The 16,514-nt window shown below is 28.5% G+C and overlaps 1 protein-coding gene across 2 annotated transcripts; it reads left to right on the forward strand.

Moving 5' to 3' along the window:
- Positions 1-2,847: 2,847 nt before the first annotated feature.
- Positions 2,848-16,336, forward strand: LOC135143634 (chromatin-remodeling ATPase INO80-like). 2 transcript variants are annotated; one of them, XM_064075528.1, is made up of 54 exons: positions 2,848-2,920; positions 3,086-3,128; positions 3,188-3,814; positions 3,870-4,124; positions 4,185-4,238; positions 4,295-4,342; positions 4,393-4,474; positions 4,534-4,636; positions 4,696-4,764; positions 4,830-4,899; positions 4,953-5,035; positions 5,093-5,150; positions 5,206-5,277; positions 5,340-5,404; positions 5,460-5,500; positions 5,555-5,642; positions 5,707-5,765; positions 5,821-5,914; positions 5,977-6,043; positions 6,115-6,231; positions 6,482-6,571; positions 6,630-6,674; positions 6,735-6,788; positions 6,843-6,932; positions 7,000-7,088; positions 7,141-7,221; positions 7,274-7,486; positions 7,547-7,632; positions 7,703-7,758; positions 7,809-7,902; positions 7,967-8,019; positions 8,119-8,204; positions 8,761-8,815; positions 9,616-9,725; positions 10,190-10,276; positions 11,556-11,613; positions 11,690-11,752; positions 11,808-11,875; positions 11,941-12,083; positions 12,150-12,282; positions 12,355-12,486; positions 12,539-12,596; positions 12,651-12,785; positions 12,879-12,971; positions 13,037-13,081; positions 13,145-13,194; positions 13,474-13,616; positions 15,271-15,326; positions 15,376-15,446; positions 15,578-15,638; positions 15,714-15,787; positions 15,847-15,952; positions 16,012-16,132; positions 16,197-16,336. In XM_064075528.1, the coding sequence occupies exons 1-54, from the start codon at positions 2,873-2,875 to the stop codon at positions 16,288-16,290; spliced, it is 5,136 nt and encodes a 1,711-aa protein (XP_063931598.1). In that variant the 5' UTR covers positions 2,848-2,872; the 3' UTR covers positions 16,291-16,336. The 2 variants fall into 2 exon arrangements, with proteins under 2 accessions (XP_063931598.1, XP_063931599.1); XM_064075529.1 differs by having other exon boundaries at positions 6,485-6,571.
- The last annotated feature ends 178 nt before the right edge of the window (positions 16,337-16,514 follow it).

The following is a 16,514-nucleotide window of genomic DNA, read 5'->3' on the forward strand; positions in this document are numbered from 1 at the left end:
TTAGGATTAAGTTTTTATTATTTATTCTATATTATTGGTTACTGATCTTTGTTATAACTGTTCCTGAAAACATTTTGAAAAATAATCGTTTAACTACAATCTATATACTCTTCACTCTTATAATATTCAGCAGAGTAATAAATTAAATTTAGAATTCTTTACAATTCCTCTTATAAAAATTTGTTTAGAATTGTATAAATTTTAAACATTTTTAAACTTAATTTAATCTTAGAAGAATAAAATAAAATAAATGCTTTTGTATCTTTAATTCGACTGTAAATTAATTTGAACAAAGTTTTTTAAAAAAATTGTTTCTGATTTGAGTTATTAGTCTTAGAAAAATTAAAAAATCTTTCCCTGATTTTTATTTGGTATTTTCGAAATTTTTAATATAGTTGAATGTCTATGTTAAAAATAAAAATTTTACAATCTTTATAATTTTCAAAAGGAAAGTTTAGTTTTAAGCCAAATTCATTTTCTTTACTTGTAAAATTTTATTTATTACTGCGGTAGCTTTTCAAAAAATAGGTTTTATAGAAATTGTACATATTTTATACATATTGCAACCCTCGAAACGCGTGAATTAAAAATGAAATATAAAACGGCCTTATCACAGGTAGTAGTTATAAGTAGCGTAAATATATACACCCAAGATTAAAACTACTGTCCAAAATTGTAATAAAAATACATGATCTGTAGCTTCTGTACCACTGCAAAAGAGTCAATCGAAAAACAGATCCTTTTTTAATTGAAAATGACTTTTTTGACCCTCAAATGAGTTTTTCTGTTCAAATAGTCGAATACCTTTTCATTGGATTATAAAAAAATTTATAATTTTGCTTCATCTCCTGTGCACTAATAAAAAACTAAATAATGCTAACTCTGTGCCACCTTAATTCGCTAACCATCTGTCGCTATCTTGTTATCCTCTTTCTAGTCGCGTTGGTGGTCAGCTTTATAGTTAAAATTAATTCTGAACTTTTTTTTTTACAGTCGAATGCTTTCAAATTGGTAAAATTAAGTTCTACTGAGATGTTAATTCACAGTTTGCAGTACAAAAACGTTTTTGCTTATTGTCTCTATTAAGTAGTCACTGGGTATACCTATTTGTTTCTTCTTACTTTTTTTTATTAAATGCAGATTAAAGTAAAAATAGCCTAACATTTAAAACTTTTAAAACTAAAGATATATTCAATATAAAAATAGTTTGTATCATAACAAGGATACCAATTTTACAAAAATACTTACAAAACCTTAATAACCTTAAACTAAGACAACTCAATTTCTTCTACCGATATTAACTAATCTCTATAAATTCAGTTGAAAGCTTTTTACAATGACATTCTGGCTCTTTTACCAATAGTAAATAGTAATGTGATTTAATACGGTTTTTTAGTTTCTTAGACTGCAGGAGAAAAAAAGGTGCCACTTTACCAAAGAAAGAGTCCATAGCGCCTATAAAAGAATTTATTATATATATATATATAAAAATAAGTTCAATAAAAAGATTAGTGCGCTAAATAACTAATTATAAAAAATTACAGTATTTTTCATTTCCAATTTACTTAGATTGGATATATTTTTTAGCTCAGCAGACCTTGTTACAAAGGGGCAGCTAGCTTTTATGACTATACTGTTTAGATTCTTTTCACTGCAAGTCTTTTATTAAGCCCGTATTATTACGCTTGTAATTAAGACACGTAATGCCAACTGTAATTCCACTCGAAAAACAAATTTATAAAAATATATTAATAATCGATTTAATGGTACAGCAGCAATGAACTTAATTAATTTAATGTTTACCTCGAGTTTATGTGGTACTCAGATAGTAAGATTTATAATTTAACATAGATCTTAAAGCAATCAGTAACTAATTTCCTATTAAAAACTATAGGTATCTGAAGACTTCTTATAGTAGCGATACCACTAGACATTTTTAGCGTCTACAGGATATTTTGCAACACCAACTGTGTCCAATATTATATAGCCCGTTTCTTAAGAAGAGCAAAAGATTTACCTAAGGGTTATAGAAGTTATAGTTATATACCATCACTACTCGCTTTATATAATATTTTAAAAATGTTAAAAAAAAACCAATCCTCTCACTTACTAAATGACAACTTTAATAAGTATATTAGAAATGTTTTTCAATATGCATATTTAATTAAGTTGTTACAATTAATAACGTAGTTTACTTCTTATTTAGAAAGTAATCTCAGCTCATTATACTTTAAAAGTTCGTGTGTTAAGTATAGACTGGTTTATGTAAAAACTAAAAGCTTAAATTGCTGATAGGAGCGAACACTTAACATCTAAAAGCCAATCAGCTTAAAGTATTCAAAATATTTGCTTTTACTCTAAACTAATTTGATTTTTCTCTTGATTTTTTTAAAAATAAACAAATTTTTTTTATGTGTATTTCAATATTTATTTTATTCTTAATAAAAGCTATAAATTTTATTAAAATGACATTATATCAAAGCATTTAAGAAGAAAACTTCCGATTAGCTTTCGGTGGTTGGCCGTAGCCCCATGCAGCCTTCCTTTGATCTGTAGGGAAGTTTTCAAGTTCCAACTCCTTTAAAATTTTAATTTTCAATTTTTATTTAAAAAAAGTTCGCCATTGCTCGCCTTCTAATTTTTTTCTTTCTTTAGTGTTTGGGCTTCTCCGGTTTTTATATATCCTCTTATGTATGGGATAACTTGTCTTCGCTTTATAGTATATAAAGAGGCGCTTACAAAACCTTTTTTTAACTTAGACACTCATATTTTAACAGTTTTAAAGATTTTACTTTAACTATCAACCCTTATTTTTTATAATTGCTAGAATAAGTTATGGATTACTCGAAGTATATATATATCAATTTAAGAAATGTCACTTTCTTCTAATTCTACTACACACTCTGGAATAGTCGATCAGGTGTAGCATACTCTTACTTTTAGCGGAATTATTATACTTAATTATCTAATTTTTTAAGTTCCTTATTAATATTTTGTATTCTCCTAGCCTCTTTCTTATTTTTTATTTAATATTTTAACATGTTTATTTTTTTTTTCTATACCCTTACTTAACTTTTGAGTGCAGAACAAAAAATATTCTTTAGAGGAAGTTCAGAACAACTTAAACGGTACACCTTTTATTACTCCTTAATATTTCAAATTCAAGTTTACTAACGTTTTATAGCAGAGTCTGTTAAACCCGTAGATTCTTGTTCAGGGCCGAGTTACTTTAACAATTTATATAACATTCCTCTTCCTGATCAGCCGCCTACCAACATGGCGTGCTCCTTTAATAATTATTATAACAACAACTGCGATATTGAAGGGCCTGAATCTCATTATTATGGTAAGTGCAGAGTTGCTCCTTCCCAGACTCCTCCAGACCGGAACCAGTTTTTCGAGCGTTCATCTTCGCCGTACTTCAAAAACAAGTCTGAAGATCTAAAAGGAGTGGATTCTGGTCAGCTAGTAGATCCCAGCGACCTTCACTTCTCTCGCATTCCTTCTAACAGTCACTATGTGCGCTTGCGGCCGTTTGCTGTTTCCCCGCGCATGCCCCACTTCCCTCGGTTCGGCCTTTCTGATATGATGGTCGGAAGGACTCCTTCTTCCGCTCACTGCGGTCCAATAGAGCAGCTCTCCTCGTACCCAATGCTTTATCGCCCCATGACACTCCCCTCTGGCTACGAGTTGTACGCCACTCCCACGCGGCCACCCCCGAAGGATAATTACAATTATATGGAAGAGCGCTCCGAAAGAAATGTAGACGTGAAGCATCACATGGACCGGTTAGCATGCGCACGAGACGGTGGTGGTAAACATATTATTGGTAGTAATAAGTAGATATGCATAGCACTGTTCTTTGTAAGAGCTGCCAAAGGACACCAGACACTTGCCTCATTTGCCCTCTGTTTATCCCAAACCTGGCCACTATGCGAGTTTGAAAGGCCAAAACGTGCCGTTAAACTATATAAATGCTATGAGACTGAAACAGCGCCAGAAAGAGGACCTCACTTTGTTGGACAGTATTTATGAAGGCAGCAAGGCGGAAAAAATTCAGTCAATGTCTAACGAATTTGAAGTGGAAAACTTTAATTCTGTGAACAATGAAAAACTGGGCTCTTGTGAGGCTCCCTTTTTAATAATTACATTATATATACTTGTTATTGTACTTACAAAAAAAGACGATAAACCGCGAGCTCCTCTACAACGCCCAAGAGTAAAGAGGCCGAAGAAAGGTGCTCCTAGAATAATATAATAGCATATAAGAATTCATTAAAAGTATACATAATAGTAGAATCTGTTTTTACTACGCCATCGGGAATGAAGCTTAACTCTAAAGGCAAGTCGCTGTTCAGTTGTTTTGATATGTTTTACTTATACTGTGCGTAGAAGATTTGTACTACGATGCCTTGGAAGACTTCGTCGATTTGTGTCCTGATTTCGAATCGGATCAATCCCTTTCCGCGGACTCGTACTTTTCTTATCTAATTTTTTGTGAAAAAAAAAAAAAGACTACCGCTTGAAAAATAGTGATGGCGGGGACTTTGACGATCCCAATCTCATCATTGAATATCCGAATGAGAAAGTCGTTCGCCTCTGCGATTATGAGCAGGCGTTGGCCCTTCTCAATAAAGTTTTTTGCTACTTAGTAACTTTTTATTTTTTTTGGTTGGTTAACTTTTATTTGCATAGGAAATAGCTGACGTCGAGTCCCAATTGGGCATGAGTTTCACTAAAACAACTCTAAAGAGTCCCAACAAGGCAACCACATATCCTTAAATTCAGTAATGAATGTTAAGTTATTTATTTCTTGTATTTTTTTATAGCGAAGGAAGCGATGGATTATCGACGACGTGTTAAGCGATAGCGGGTCTGAAGAAGAAACTTTTGTTCCTGGTGACATCGCATGTATCATTATAAAGTTACTGTTATAAATATAAGGAGGACAGATGAGAAGTGGCTGCAGTCGGCACTTCGTTTCTATTGGCGGAAAAAGCAGGCACAGAAGACTTATAGGAGACAAAGAACTTTTGTAAACATGCCTGATTTCTTATGATAAACCGCATTATAATAATTGGACATTTGCAAGATTCGTGAAAAGTATGCTGATTACGGCACTCTTCTTCTTTCTGTTATAAAAAAACGAGGTGCGCAGTAAAAACGCTAGAAAATATATTAATAAACTTCATTAAAACTTTGTAGGCGCTACCCGCCTTGTCTCCGGAAAGAAAAAAGTAGAGTACAACTTTCCCGAAAAAAATTATGAAGTTTTACGTACTTTTTTAGTGTAAAACTCTCCTATTATTGTGATGGTTGATGCTTTATTATGCCTAAAGGACTTCTCGCCAATCAGTTTGAGTCCATAGCCAGCAAGCAAGTCAGTTGGACAAAAAGTTATTCGGTGATATTTTTTGTACCGTTTTTTATAGTGAATTCACCCCAACTTTTATATTAAGTCCGATAATGAAGAGCAGACTCCTCTGCGTGGGCTCCGCAGGCAATTTTACTTTTATTCTTTAGTATTTTTATTATTCAGATATTGTAATGAAAGGTCTTCCTTTTACTCAAAAAGCGAGGAAGCCAGTGAAGAGGACGGAAAGAAGAGTTGGAGTTTTATTTGCAAGCGGGAAATTCCTCGCGTACAGTTTTTTAATGAATTTCTTTGAAACTCGGGTAATCATGTGGTGTTGGTATTCTTTTTAGGCCTATCGCCAATTTTTTGCTCAACGGAACTTAAAACTTAGCAATTTAAAGCGTTTAAGGTGTATTTGCTACCAAATATATAAAAACTGCACAGAACTAACGTTTAGTCGTAAGTGCGATGTGTCAGAAAGAAGCTCGTTTTAATGCTATTAAGCGCTTCAGAACTGCGCGGGAAACGGCTGCTAAAAACAAGAAAATAATGAGAGAGGTTCTCCAGCTTTTTTCGGTACTCCGTAATGCATACACAACTCTTTTATCTGTTGGGTGCAGATGCTACATTATTGGCGTAAACACGAGAAGAAAGAGCGCGAAAATAGGAAGAGGGCCGAGAAGCAGGGTTTCCGATATATATATATATATACACCATCATTACTTAATATTTTTTTCATATTTTTTTTATACATCCAGCTTTGGAACAAGCAAAGCTGGAAGATGAAATGCGAGAGGCCAAGCGGCAGCAAAGGAAACTCAACTTTTTGATTACGCAAACTGAACTTTACGCTCATTTTATGGTGGAGAAATCCGGTGAGCAACTGTTGTATACAACCAATAATAAGACAAAAAATAATTTGATTTTGATTTTTAATGGATAATCATTCTTGACTTTAATAAGTATATTAACTTAAGAAGCAGTGAATACTTTAATAACAATAAATAAAGAATTTTATTTATTGTTTATATATAAACACTATGAAAGTATTTGTATTACATTTATATCTACTTCTTTACTAACGTAACATTCGTTTGCTACTTTTTGACTTCCGCAACTTTCTAGCAGCCGGGCAGGCCGAGCTTCCCTCTAAAGAAGAAATAATAGACAAATTGCACGCTAAAGAGGACAGCAGCGCCGATCACGACATCGATAGTAAGAATAATAAAAGTAGTAGTAATCATAATATAATAATAATTATCAACAACTTTAGATGAAGAGAAGGAATTTCGAGAAAGAGCTGCTGAGAGCATAAAAGGTTCTTAAAAAGTTTATCTTGTCTGACTTACTCTAATTATATTTAAACTCGATTGGCTAGGAGCGCTTTTGGCGGCTCGAAGAAAAACTCAAGCGTTTGATACCGAAGCGACCAGTAATTATTGACTTTCTTTATTTTTTGTGACTTAACTGATAATTTTCTTTGCAGTACTAAAGCGTCAAACTGCACAGAAACCCCAGAAGCTCTCTCAGGAGGCTTTTGATAACATGTCTAACTTCTCCAATCCCGTGTCTTCGGGTAGAATAGGACTTTTTTAATTTGTATATAAACCTGCTGATGGCAGTACTAAACTCTTTTTATTAAGATGATCTGCCCCAACCAAAGTTGTTTGTTGGGACACTAAAATCCTATCAATTGAAGGGAATGAGTTGGTTGGTGTTTCTCTATGAACAGGTGCATTGTTCTTAAGAGAGTTTGCAAGTGACTCAAGTACGGGCGCTTTCAGGGCATTAACGGCATTCTTGCCGACGAAATGGGCCTTGGCAAAACTATCCAAACAATAGCCCTCATGACGTACTTAGCGGAGGTTGGTCAATTTCTTGTGTAATAAACTTGTATTGGCCAAGCTGGTTCGCTAGGTTCACGGTGTGTGGGGCCCGTTCGTTGTCATCTCCCCCCTGTCCACCGTTCATAACTGGATAAACGAGTTCCAACGGTTCAGCCCGCATTTGAAAGTTCTTCCTTATTGGGGGACGCCCAAACAGCGGCAAGTCATTCGCAAGGAATGGACCCGTAAGCAACTCCACAACCGCGATGCCTCGTTCCACGTGCTCATTACCAGCTATGACATGGTCACTGACCTCTCTTCTTTATACTCTTCTATTGAGCTTACTGTGTTGAGTGGAGGGTAGGTTGTGGCGGATGAGCGGTACTTTCAGCGCTTTCGGTGGCAATATATGGTCCTGGACGAGGCTCAGGCCATAAAGAGCACTTCGAGGTTTTTTTTATCCGCGGCGGTTTTCTTTTGTCGTTATACGTTCACTATATTCACTGCTCTAAACTATTAGTCAGCGTTGGAAAGTTTTGCTTCGGATTAATTGCAGGAATCGACTGTTGCTTACGGGTTATTTTATTTATTTATTTATTATTATTATATCATTATTATTTTTGCAGGCACACCCATTCAGAATAGCATGGCGGAACTTTGGGCTCTGCTGCACTTCATTATGCCGACGCTTTTCGACTCCCACGACGAGTTTACTGAATGGTACAGTAAAAAAAAGGTTTTTTTTGTATAGAATAACTTTTTAATGCGGTCATTACTTTTTCAGGTTTTCTAAAGACATTGAAAGTCATGCGGAAAAAAAGTCTGGCCTCGACGAAAGTATTGATTATAACTTTTTTTATTTATTTATTTTTTAGATAGAAAGGTTATAAACAACTTCCATTATTTCTTTTGATTACTTTTTAAATATTTTTGTAGATCAGCTGAAAAGGCTACATATGATATTAAAACCTTTTATGCTGCGGAGACTCAAACGACACGTGCAGCACCAATTGGGTGAAAAGGTTTAATAAGCATTAATATAATTATGAATACTTTTATAATAATTCGTAAAAAATAAAACTTTCTATAAAGAAAAAAGTTTAATGAATAACTTATCAAATAAGAAAACTTTTTATAATATATTCTTAACAATTTTATCAGTTTCATAAATAAGTGAATAACCAATAAGAAATTATATAAATATAATATCTTAACTAAAATATTTTTGAAAGAAATTTTATTAATTATACAAATAATAACTTAACTGCGCTATCCATAATAATAACAAAAAATATATATACATCCGCTATTCTTAGTTTAACAATGTAGAATACTTATAAAGTATATAATAAATGTTGAACTTTTTATATAAATATAAAATATTAATTGTACAAAATATATTTTTAATATAAATTAATTTCTTAAGGGTTAATAATAAATTATATTTTAACTTATAAAAAATATTATAAATATGAATAAAACATATAAACTAATTCTTGACACGCATTGGATATTATACCATGAATAATAGTAATTCATTAAAAAAAATTATTAAACTTTTTTAATGAACTTTTTTAGCTTGAAATACAAGTGGACTGCGGTCTGACACCTCACCAGCGTCGCCTTTATGAAGGTTTATGAGAGTTACACAACTACAGTAAAAGTTGTGCAGAAAGCGAATTTTTTAGTTCTGTATTGTATAGTTCTTATTAAGTTATTTTTATTTATAAAAATTGCCTTATTAGTTTTTTATAATGAAAATAGTATTTCACTACAACAAGAGCAAAAAATTCTTCTATAAAGTTTGCATATACATAAAGTGCTTGTGTTTAGTAGAAGTAAACTTATTGTTTTACTTTTTTTTATTATGTTAAACTGAATAGGCGTTGCGTGGTTCAACCCTTTAAAAATTTTTTTTATACGTCTTTATAGCGAATAGTAAGAATATTTCACTTAGGTTTTTTATGTATATACATACGAAGTAGAAAAAAAACTCTATTACAATTATATTTATGTGGACTTATGATATTTCTTATTTCCTTTAAAGTTTATTATTCATATTTATATATTTTTAATAATATTTATATGGACTTCTAATATTAAAAACGTGTTTTTTCTTATTTTTTCTATAAAGTTTGTTAGATAATATAAGTGAATAATATTTTTATGGGAATATGACTTAAAATTGTTTATTATTTAATTTATTTCATAAAAGTTTATTACAGAATATTATTTATATTTAAATATTTTTAATATATTTATATAGAAAAATGTAATATTATTTAAGGAATGTTTTTTTTGTTATAGTATGTTATTTATATCTAAATATTTTATTAATAATATTATACATAAAATATTTTTTTTTTCTTTTTTTTTAAAGTTTGTTATTTTATATTAATTGTATTTTTAATATTATATTAAAAAACGTAAAAGGTGTTAAGCAGAAAATTAATATTGAAGATCTTTTGAGCTCCACCACGTCGAAGTCCGTTAACGATCAGATGAGCAAAAGACTAATGAATTTAGTTATGCAGCTTCGGAAGGTTTTCACTTTTTTTTTCAATATTCTTTATTTTATATTTTTATTTTTAGTATTTCTACGTATTTTTTACATTTTTATTATTTATTTCTATATATTTTTTCTTTTTGTTTTTTCATATATTAATTTTAATATATATTATTTTTATTTATTTTTTTTCCTTAATACTTTTTTTTCTTATTATTTTTAATTATTGTTGTTAAATATATAACTATTTTCTATTTTTAATTATATATTATTTATTTTTGCTTTATATAATTTTAATTTTCAGTATATACTATTATTATTTATCTTTAATATTATTAAATATATATTATTCACTTTTTATTCTATAATACATTTTTATATATTTCTAATATTTTATGTTAAAAACATCTTTATATTATTATTTATTCTTTATCCTTCAATATATTTATTTATTTATATAAACTTTTATTTTTATTTTTCCTATTTTTTGTTTTTTAATAGGTTTGTAACCATCCTTCTCTTTTTGAGCGCAGAACAACGCATGTTCCTTACTACTTTCTTGATAAGTCCCAGCCTTTACTGAACGCCGTATGCTTCCCTTACAAATATTTTATCATTTTTTGAGATGTATAAAAATAATAACTAAATTTAAGAGTAGTATAATAAATAAGCATTTATGCTTATTAGAGGAATACACTTAATAATAAATATATATTAAAGAAAAATTCAAATATTATTCTCATTATAAACATGCATTAGTATGAAATAAATAAATTATTAATAAGTATATTATTAATTTATAAACTCTAAAAGATAATATTATTAAATTAGAAAAAAAAAAGTGAATAGCATTTAAAAATAATAATACACATAAAAATTAATTCTGTCCTATTTTGTATGTTAATAATAAAAATATAAGAAGTAATGAATACCAAAGATAATAGTAATATATAAATAAATTTTCATCCAATACAAAATAAATATGATAAAAATGAACCTATTTTACACTAAAAAATACAATAACTTAATATATATACAATAGCAATCATTATATAAACTTTTATCCTTCGTTATAAAAATAAGAAAAAGTAAAAATTTATCAAACTATTCTTAATAATAAATAAACCTAAAAAAAATAAACAAAACTTGCAAAACTTTTTTTATGTATATAAACTATAATGTTCGTAATAAAAATAATTAAAAGTAAACAATATTTTTGAAAACTTTTCTTTCTTTTCGTTTTTATATTGAACTATTTTAAGTTCACTAAAACTATACGTTACTTTTTTATTTTATGTTTCCTATAATATATTTACTACTTTTTTTATATTATATGAATTTATTATTTTTATAAATATGATTTTATTATTTTTTTGTGTTATTAATCATTTTTATATTGAGTTATTATTAACGTTTATTGCTATTTCCTATTTTGTATGAATATTTTTATATATTATTGTATTGTATATAATGTACTTAATATTACATTTTTTAAACTAATTTTTGTTAATTATTAATATTTATAACTTTTTATGAAGATTTTCGTATGTTTTATATATTATTATGATAATAACTCTATTGTATTATATATTTTTACTTCTTTTTACTTTTATTTTTTCCTTATGTTAATATATACTTATTTGGTTTTATATATTTTATTATATACTCAAAAGTTTAAATTTTTCATTAAACTTAGGAAATTACATGTATATCTTATATTTTTGAAAAAGTTTCTTAAATATAATATTTTCACATTTTTTTGTTTACGTATACTTTTTTTCTGTTGGCTCAATTTATTGTTTAAATTCTTTATTTTTTTTGTAGAAAGCTGGTAGTTGACATACTTTTATGATTTTTTTTGCTGCAGGAAGAACTGGATACCTTCAACATGCGTAAAAAGTTGTTTGAACGAGACGGCTCTTTTGGTTATTATTATTACTTATTATTTAATTTGTTGTCATTACATTATTATTATTTATTATTTATTTATTATTGCATCAGATATTGTTAAGCTAACTCGAAGCCCAATACTATTTCGCCTTCCTGCAGTCGTATACAACGAGTGTTAGATTATTACTATTGTAAAGTATATATTTCTTAATTTTCCTTTTTTGTAAAGTTTTGGCGGCCGAAACTGAACGAAAAAACTTATACAGGAAATATTATAATATTTTCGCTGCTTTTCATGTACATGATATTTATTATTTTTAGTAATCATCTTGATAAACTTTTGTGATTATTTTTTTCTTTAGGTGGTTAAAAACTGCGAAGGGAGCAAGTGTTTTTCGTTTCTTCGTCCTTTAATAGATCTCTCTTTTCAGGAATTCAGCTATATGGCTGGCGCCGATTGGCTACTGCGCGCCTTGGCCTTGTTTTGCTTGGCTCAGCGAGAGAAGTATACTGCGATTCGCTCTATGTCGATTATTTTTTTTCTATCTTTAAAGTTTTTGGCGTATTGCAGGCTTAAAAATAGAAAACTGCTATATAAAAGTGTTCCAACGGGGCCTGCATCGTTAATGACTCCTGTTTTTTCCCGAAAACTTTGCGGTGATTCTTCGTTTCTTACTACTATGACTGCCATTGGCACGGAAAATGTATAAATTTATATAATTTTCTGTTGGTTTGCCGGCTGCCTTGTAAGTTTTTCCTTTTTCTTTCCGCTAAAGGCAGTTGCACTTCCTGTGGACGTGTGCTGTCATTCGCTATCTTTTGAAAGTAATAGAAAAGAGCAACTCTTTTCAGATGTCTTATTGAAGGGTCTTCTTTTTAGAGATACTTTTCCCGTGCCTACAGCGTCTGTATGTTTTTTTTCCTTTATTTTACTCTTTTCATTATTTATATTACGAAAAGGAGAAGTTGTTTTCGGTTTCCACTTGGATGCCAATGTTTGGGGATCATGAATATGAAAGTATTACAAACACACTGTCTTAATTAACATTGTTCATAAAGAAATATACTACAGATGCTTACGAGTACTATAATGCACTTCCCGACACGTTTGAGACGCTCAAGTCATCTTTTCAACTGGGCAGTTACCACGTGGAAAAAAATAGCGGTACTGCTTTTGAGCTGGAAAATAAAATTTTTGTTCCTAAAGGTTATTATTGTTAAGATACTGTTATAATTAATATGTTCGTTATTATTATTACAAATATTTATATTTTATTTTTGTTGGTTAATAATTGTGAAGAAACCAGCCGATTTTTTCCACGTGATTTTCGACATTTGGACCCTGATTGGGCGTGCACTCTGCAGTGTTCGCTCCCGCCCAACGGCATATTAGGTAGATCTGTGTGCCTTTTGTTGAATGTCATCTCTAATGAATTTTTTATTTTATTTTTATTAAAGGAGTTATTAAGCCGTTTCACGGGTGGTGCTTTGCACGTGCACCTGGTCGTACCTTAAATTTGGGACTTTTTTTATTTTTATATTTAAAATTTGTTGTATTATTTTTAGCCCGCAAGCTCCTTGTTACAGACAGTGAAAAAATGATTGTTCTCGACAAGGTAGTAAATTTTGTTTTGATTTATTTTACTATTATTATTATTTAAATTTGTTTAAGTTTTTTCGATAAAAGATTCTTAATTAAAGTCTAAAAAAAGTCAGTAATATTATTTTAAATTTTAATATAATTTTTGAATCTTTGTTGAAGCTTTTTTGATATATTTTTGTTGTTTATTGAAAATTCATTTGTAATTAAAAAAAAATTTGCAGATCAATTTTATAATTATAATTTTTTTAAAATCGAAAGTTGTTTATATATTTTTTATGAAACTTTTATAAAGTTGCTAAAGAAATTGAAAGAAGAAGATCATCGCGTTCTTATTTACTCTCAAATGACTAAAATGATCGACTTGTTAGAAGAATTTGTTCAACTTCGAAAGTATAATTATTTCCGGTTTGACGGCTCTTGTAAAGTAGAATTGCGGTACAAACTTTTATATATCAAATTTGAGTTTCAATTGTTAGTAAAAGTTCTAATTATAAATTTTCTGTTAGATATTTTGTATATAATGAAATTTAGATTATAATTACTTACAGGAATTTTGTATCTAACTGGGAATTTAATTTTAACTATTAAAATTTATTATTAAATTTTGAACCATTTCATTATAATTAAATTGGGTCTCTAGTAAAAAGTGAAGTTGAAAAAAAATTTAAACTAAAAAACCTTTTTAGATTTTGTTAAGCCGTTTGTTTATATATATCTTTAAAACTAAAACTTCACTATTTTTTGATTTACAAGGAAAGAATGTAATTTTTAAAGTTTGTTGCTTGTATTTCTTTAAAATTAAAAAAATAATTAAAATTTTTAATTTTCTCTTTTGTCAATAAAATTTTACTTAATAAATTTTGTTATACATATTTTAGTTAACGTTTGAAATTTATGTTATTGTTATTAATATTTTTAATTCAAAAAACTTTACTATAAGAATATATAATAAAATAAAAATAGTAAAATTTATAATTATACTAATAAATTTATAACTTTTCTTTGAAGGTTTTCTATACCAAAGTTATTAAATTTAGTGTATAGTTATTATAAATACATTCAGCAAAAGTTAAAGTTTGCTTGTATTAATTTTTTTATATATTATTATGTTACGTATAATTCTTTTTTGAATTCGAAGACTTTTATTTAAGTATATTAATAATTTTGGTACTTTATATTTATATATTTGTTGATTAGTTTATTTTTTTTAAATTAATATTTAAAATAAAATTTCTGAAAATATTGTAATATATTATAAAATCTGATAGAGAGCAGAAATTTAAATTTTCTTATAAAAACTTTACTTTAGATATTTGTCTTATATTTTATAACCATCTGGAACCTTATATATAAACTTTTATAAACTAAATTAAAATTTTCGTAATACCTATTTAGATGGAAATTTTTTAAAAATTACAGAAAACTTTGCAAATATTTTTCAAGGCTTGCTATTTTATGTATAAAAAAGTTCTTATATCATATTAGCCTTTAAGAAATACTTATGACTAGTTAGAATGCTATTAAGTTACTTAAATTTTACTTTAATTCTTTATGTAGTGCTTTTAAAAAAAATAAAATTTATAAAGTTTTAAGTAAAGAATTTTACACTTATTTTTGTGAATTAAAAATAAGAATTATGAATAAAAATCTCATTTGGAATTTTATATAAACTTTTAAAATTAAATTCTGTTATAAATTTAAAGTACTTACCACAAAATTATTTATATCTTTTTCGGATCTAAATTTTTTACAATTAAACTACCACAGAAATTTTTATTTATATTAAAATTTACTGCGAAAGATGTTAGTAAAAGAATTATTATTAATTGGAAAAAAAAAATTTATAATTGAGATATATATATGTAATTTATACTTTATATATATGTAATTCTTAATGTTTTTTTAATCAATTCATCTCATTTTAGTTTAGCTGTTACTTTCTATTATTATTGTTTTAAGAATTTTTATTTCGAATTTTTCTTACTTTATTATTTATTTAATTTTGTTGTATAAATAATAATAGGAATCAAATTTTAAAGTTTTATTTCTTTATTATTCTTAATTAGTTTACTGTATACTTTATTTTTAGGCGTGATATGGTTTCTGACTTTCAGAATCGGGAGGACGTTTTCATATTTTTACTCAGTATTTTAAAGATTCATATACATCTATGTATCGGCTAAACTTTTAATAGGCACGCGAGCTGGCGGCCTTGGAATTAATTTAACTGCAGCTGACACGGTGATTTTCTACGACTCTGATTGGGTATACCGTGTTCTTTTTTTTATAATTCTTTTTAAAATAATATTTATGGAGGTTTATTATTTGTAACTTTAAACTTTCAATTTTTCATTTTTAGTTTTTTTATAATTAACTTTTTTTTCTTATTATAAAAGAATCCAACGGTTGACCAGCAGGCTATGGATAGGGCGCACCGTGTGGGGCAAACCCGGCAAGGTTGTTTTAAATCAATATAATCATAACAATTTAATTATTACTGTAATCCTTATAATTTTAAAATTTTTCACGTAGTAACTGTGTATCGCCTTGTGGCTAAAGGAACTATTGAAGAGAAAATTCTTCAAAGGGCTCAGCAGAAATCCGAAGTAGAGTCTCGTTTAGCAACATTTATAAATAATGCATTTTGTTTGGCCTTTTTTAATAGATTCAAAATATGGTCATCTCTGGAGGAACTTATAAGGCCCGACTTGAACCGAAAACCAATGAAGTTGTCTCACTTCTTTTGGGTGATAAGGACTTGGAAGAAAAATGCATGCCTTTATTTCACTATATTTTATGAATACGCGCCTATTTATTTTACTATAAATAGTCAAAAAGCAGAAGGAGAACATGAAGCAACAAGAGCTTGAAGTACGAAGGAAAGAAAGGAGACGCAAAATTGAGCTTCTCAAGGAAGAGCTTAAAAAGAAAGAAGAGAGCGAAAAGAAAAAGTTGTGCAATTCCGTGTTTTATTATATTTGTCAAGTGAATAATTTTTTTTATTAATGAGCGCAGACATGAGGTAAAAGCTCGCCTCGAAGCAAGTAAAAGAAAGTTAAGCAAAGACGAACTTTTGGAAAACTCCATGAAAAAGCCTAAAACGGATTAGTCTAGAAAATAATTAAGATAACTTTTAGAACGTGAAACAACTTTATTTGAGGTTAGCCCTTTTTTAGTACTGCTAAAATACAATAAATCTAATTATTTTACGGTTTTCTTTTTGGTTAGCTACCCTATTAAACGCTTATATGATATCGAAAATATTGGATAATTATTATAAATTTCTAAGTTATATTGTTTCTGTATATAAAGCTTTACATCGATTACTGAATC

Source organism: Zophobas morio, unplaced genomic scaffold (assembly GCF_036711695.1).
Source record: "Zophobas morio isolate AGI-343-1 ecotype UQ-CSIRO unplaced genomic scaffold, CSIRO_AGI_Zmor_V1 ptg000068l, whole genome shotgun sequence".
Classification (NCBI taxonomy): Eukaryota; Metazoa; Arthropoda; class Insecta; order Coleoptera; family Tenebrionidae; genus Zophobas; species Zophobas morio.

What these genes read in the sequence shown, in the direction of transcription:
- LOC135143634 (XM_064075528.1), top strand. Translation starts at nt 2,873, where the DNA reads ATGTCACTTTCTTCTAATTCTACTACACACTCTGGAATAGTCGATCAG. An exon ending in CTGCCATTGGCACGGAAAAT is followed by an intron (nt 12,283 to 12,354) that starts GTATAAATTTAT and finishes TTTCCGCTAAAG; the next exon opens with GCAGTTGCACTTCCTGTGGA. An exon ending in AAATGATTGTTCTCGACAAG is followed by an intron (nt 13,195 to 13,473) that starts GTAGTAAATTTT and finishes ACTTTTATAAAG; the next exon opens with TTGCTAAAGAAATTGAAAGA.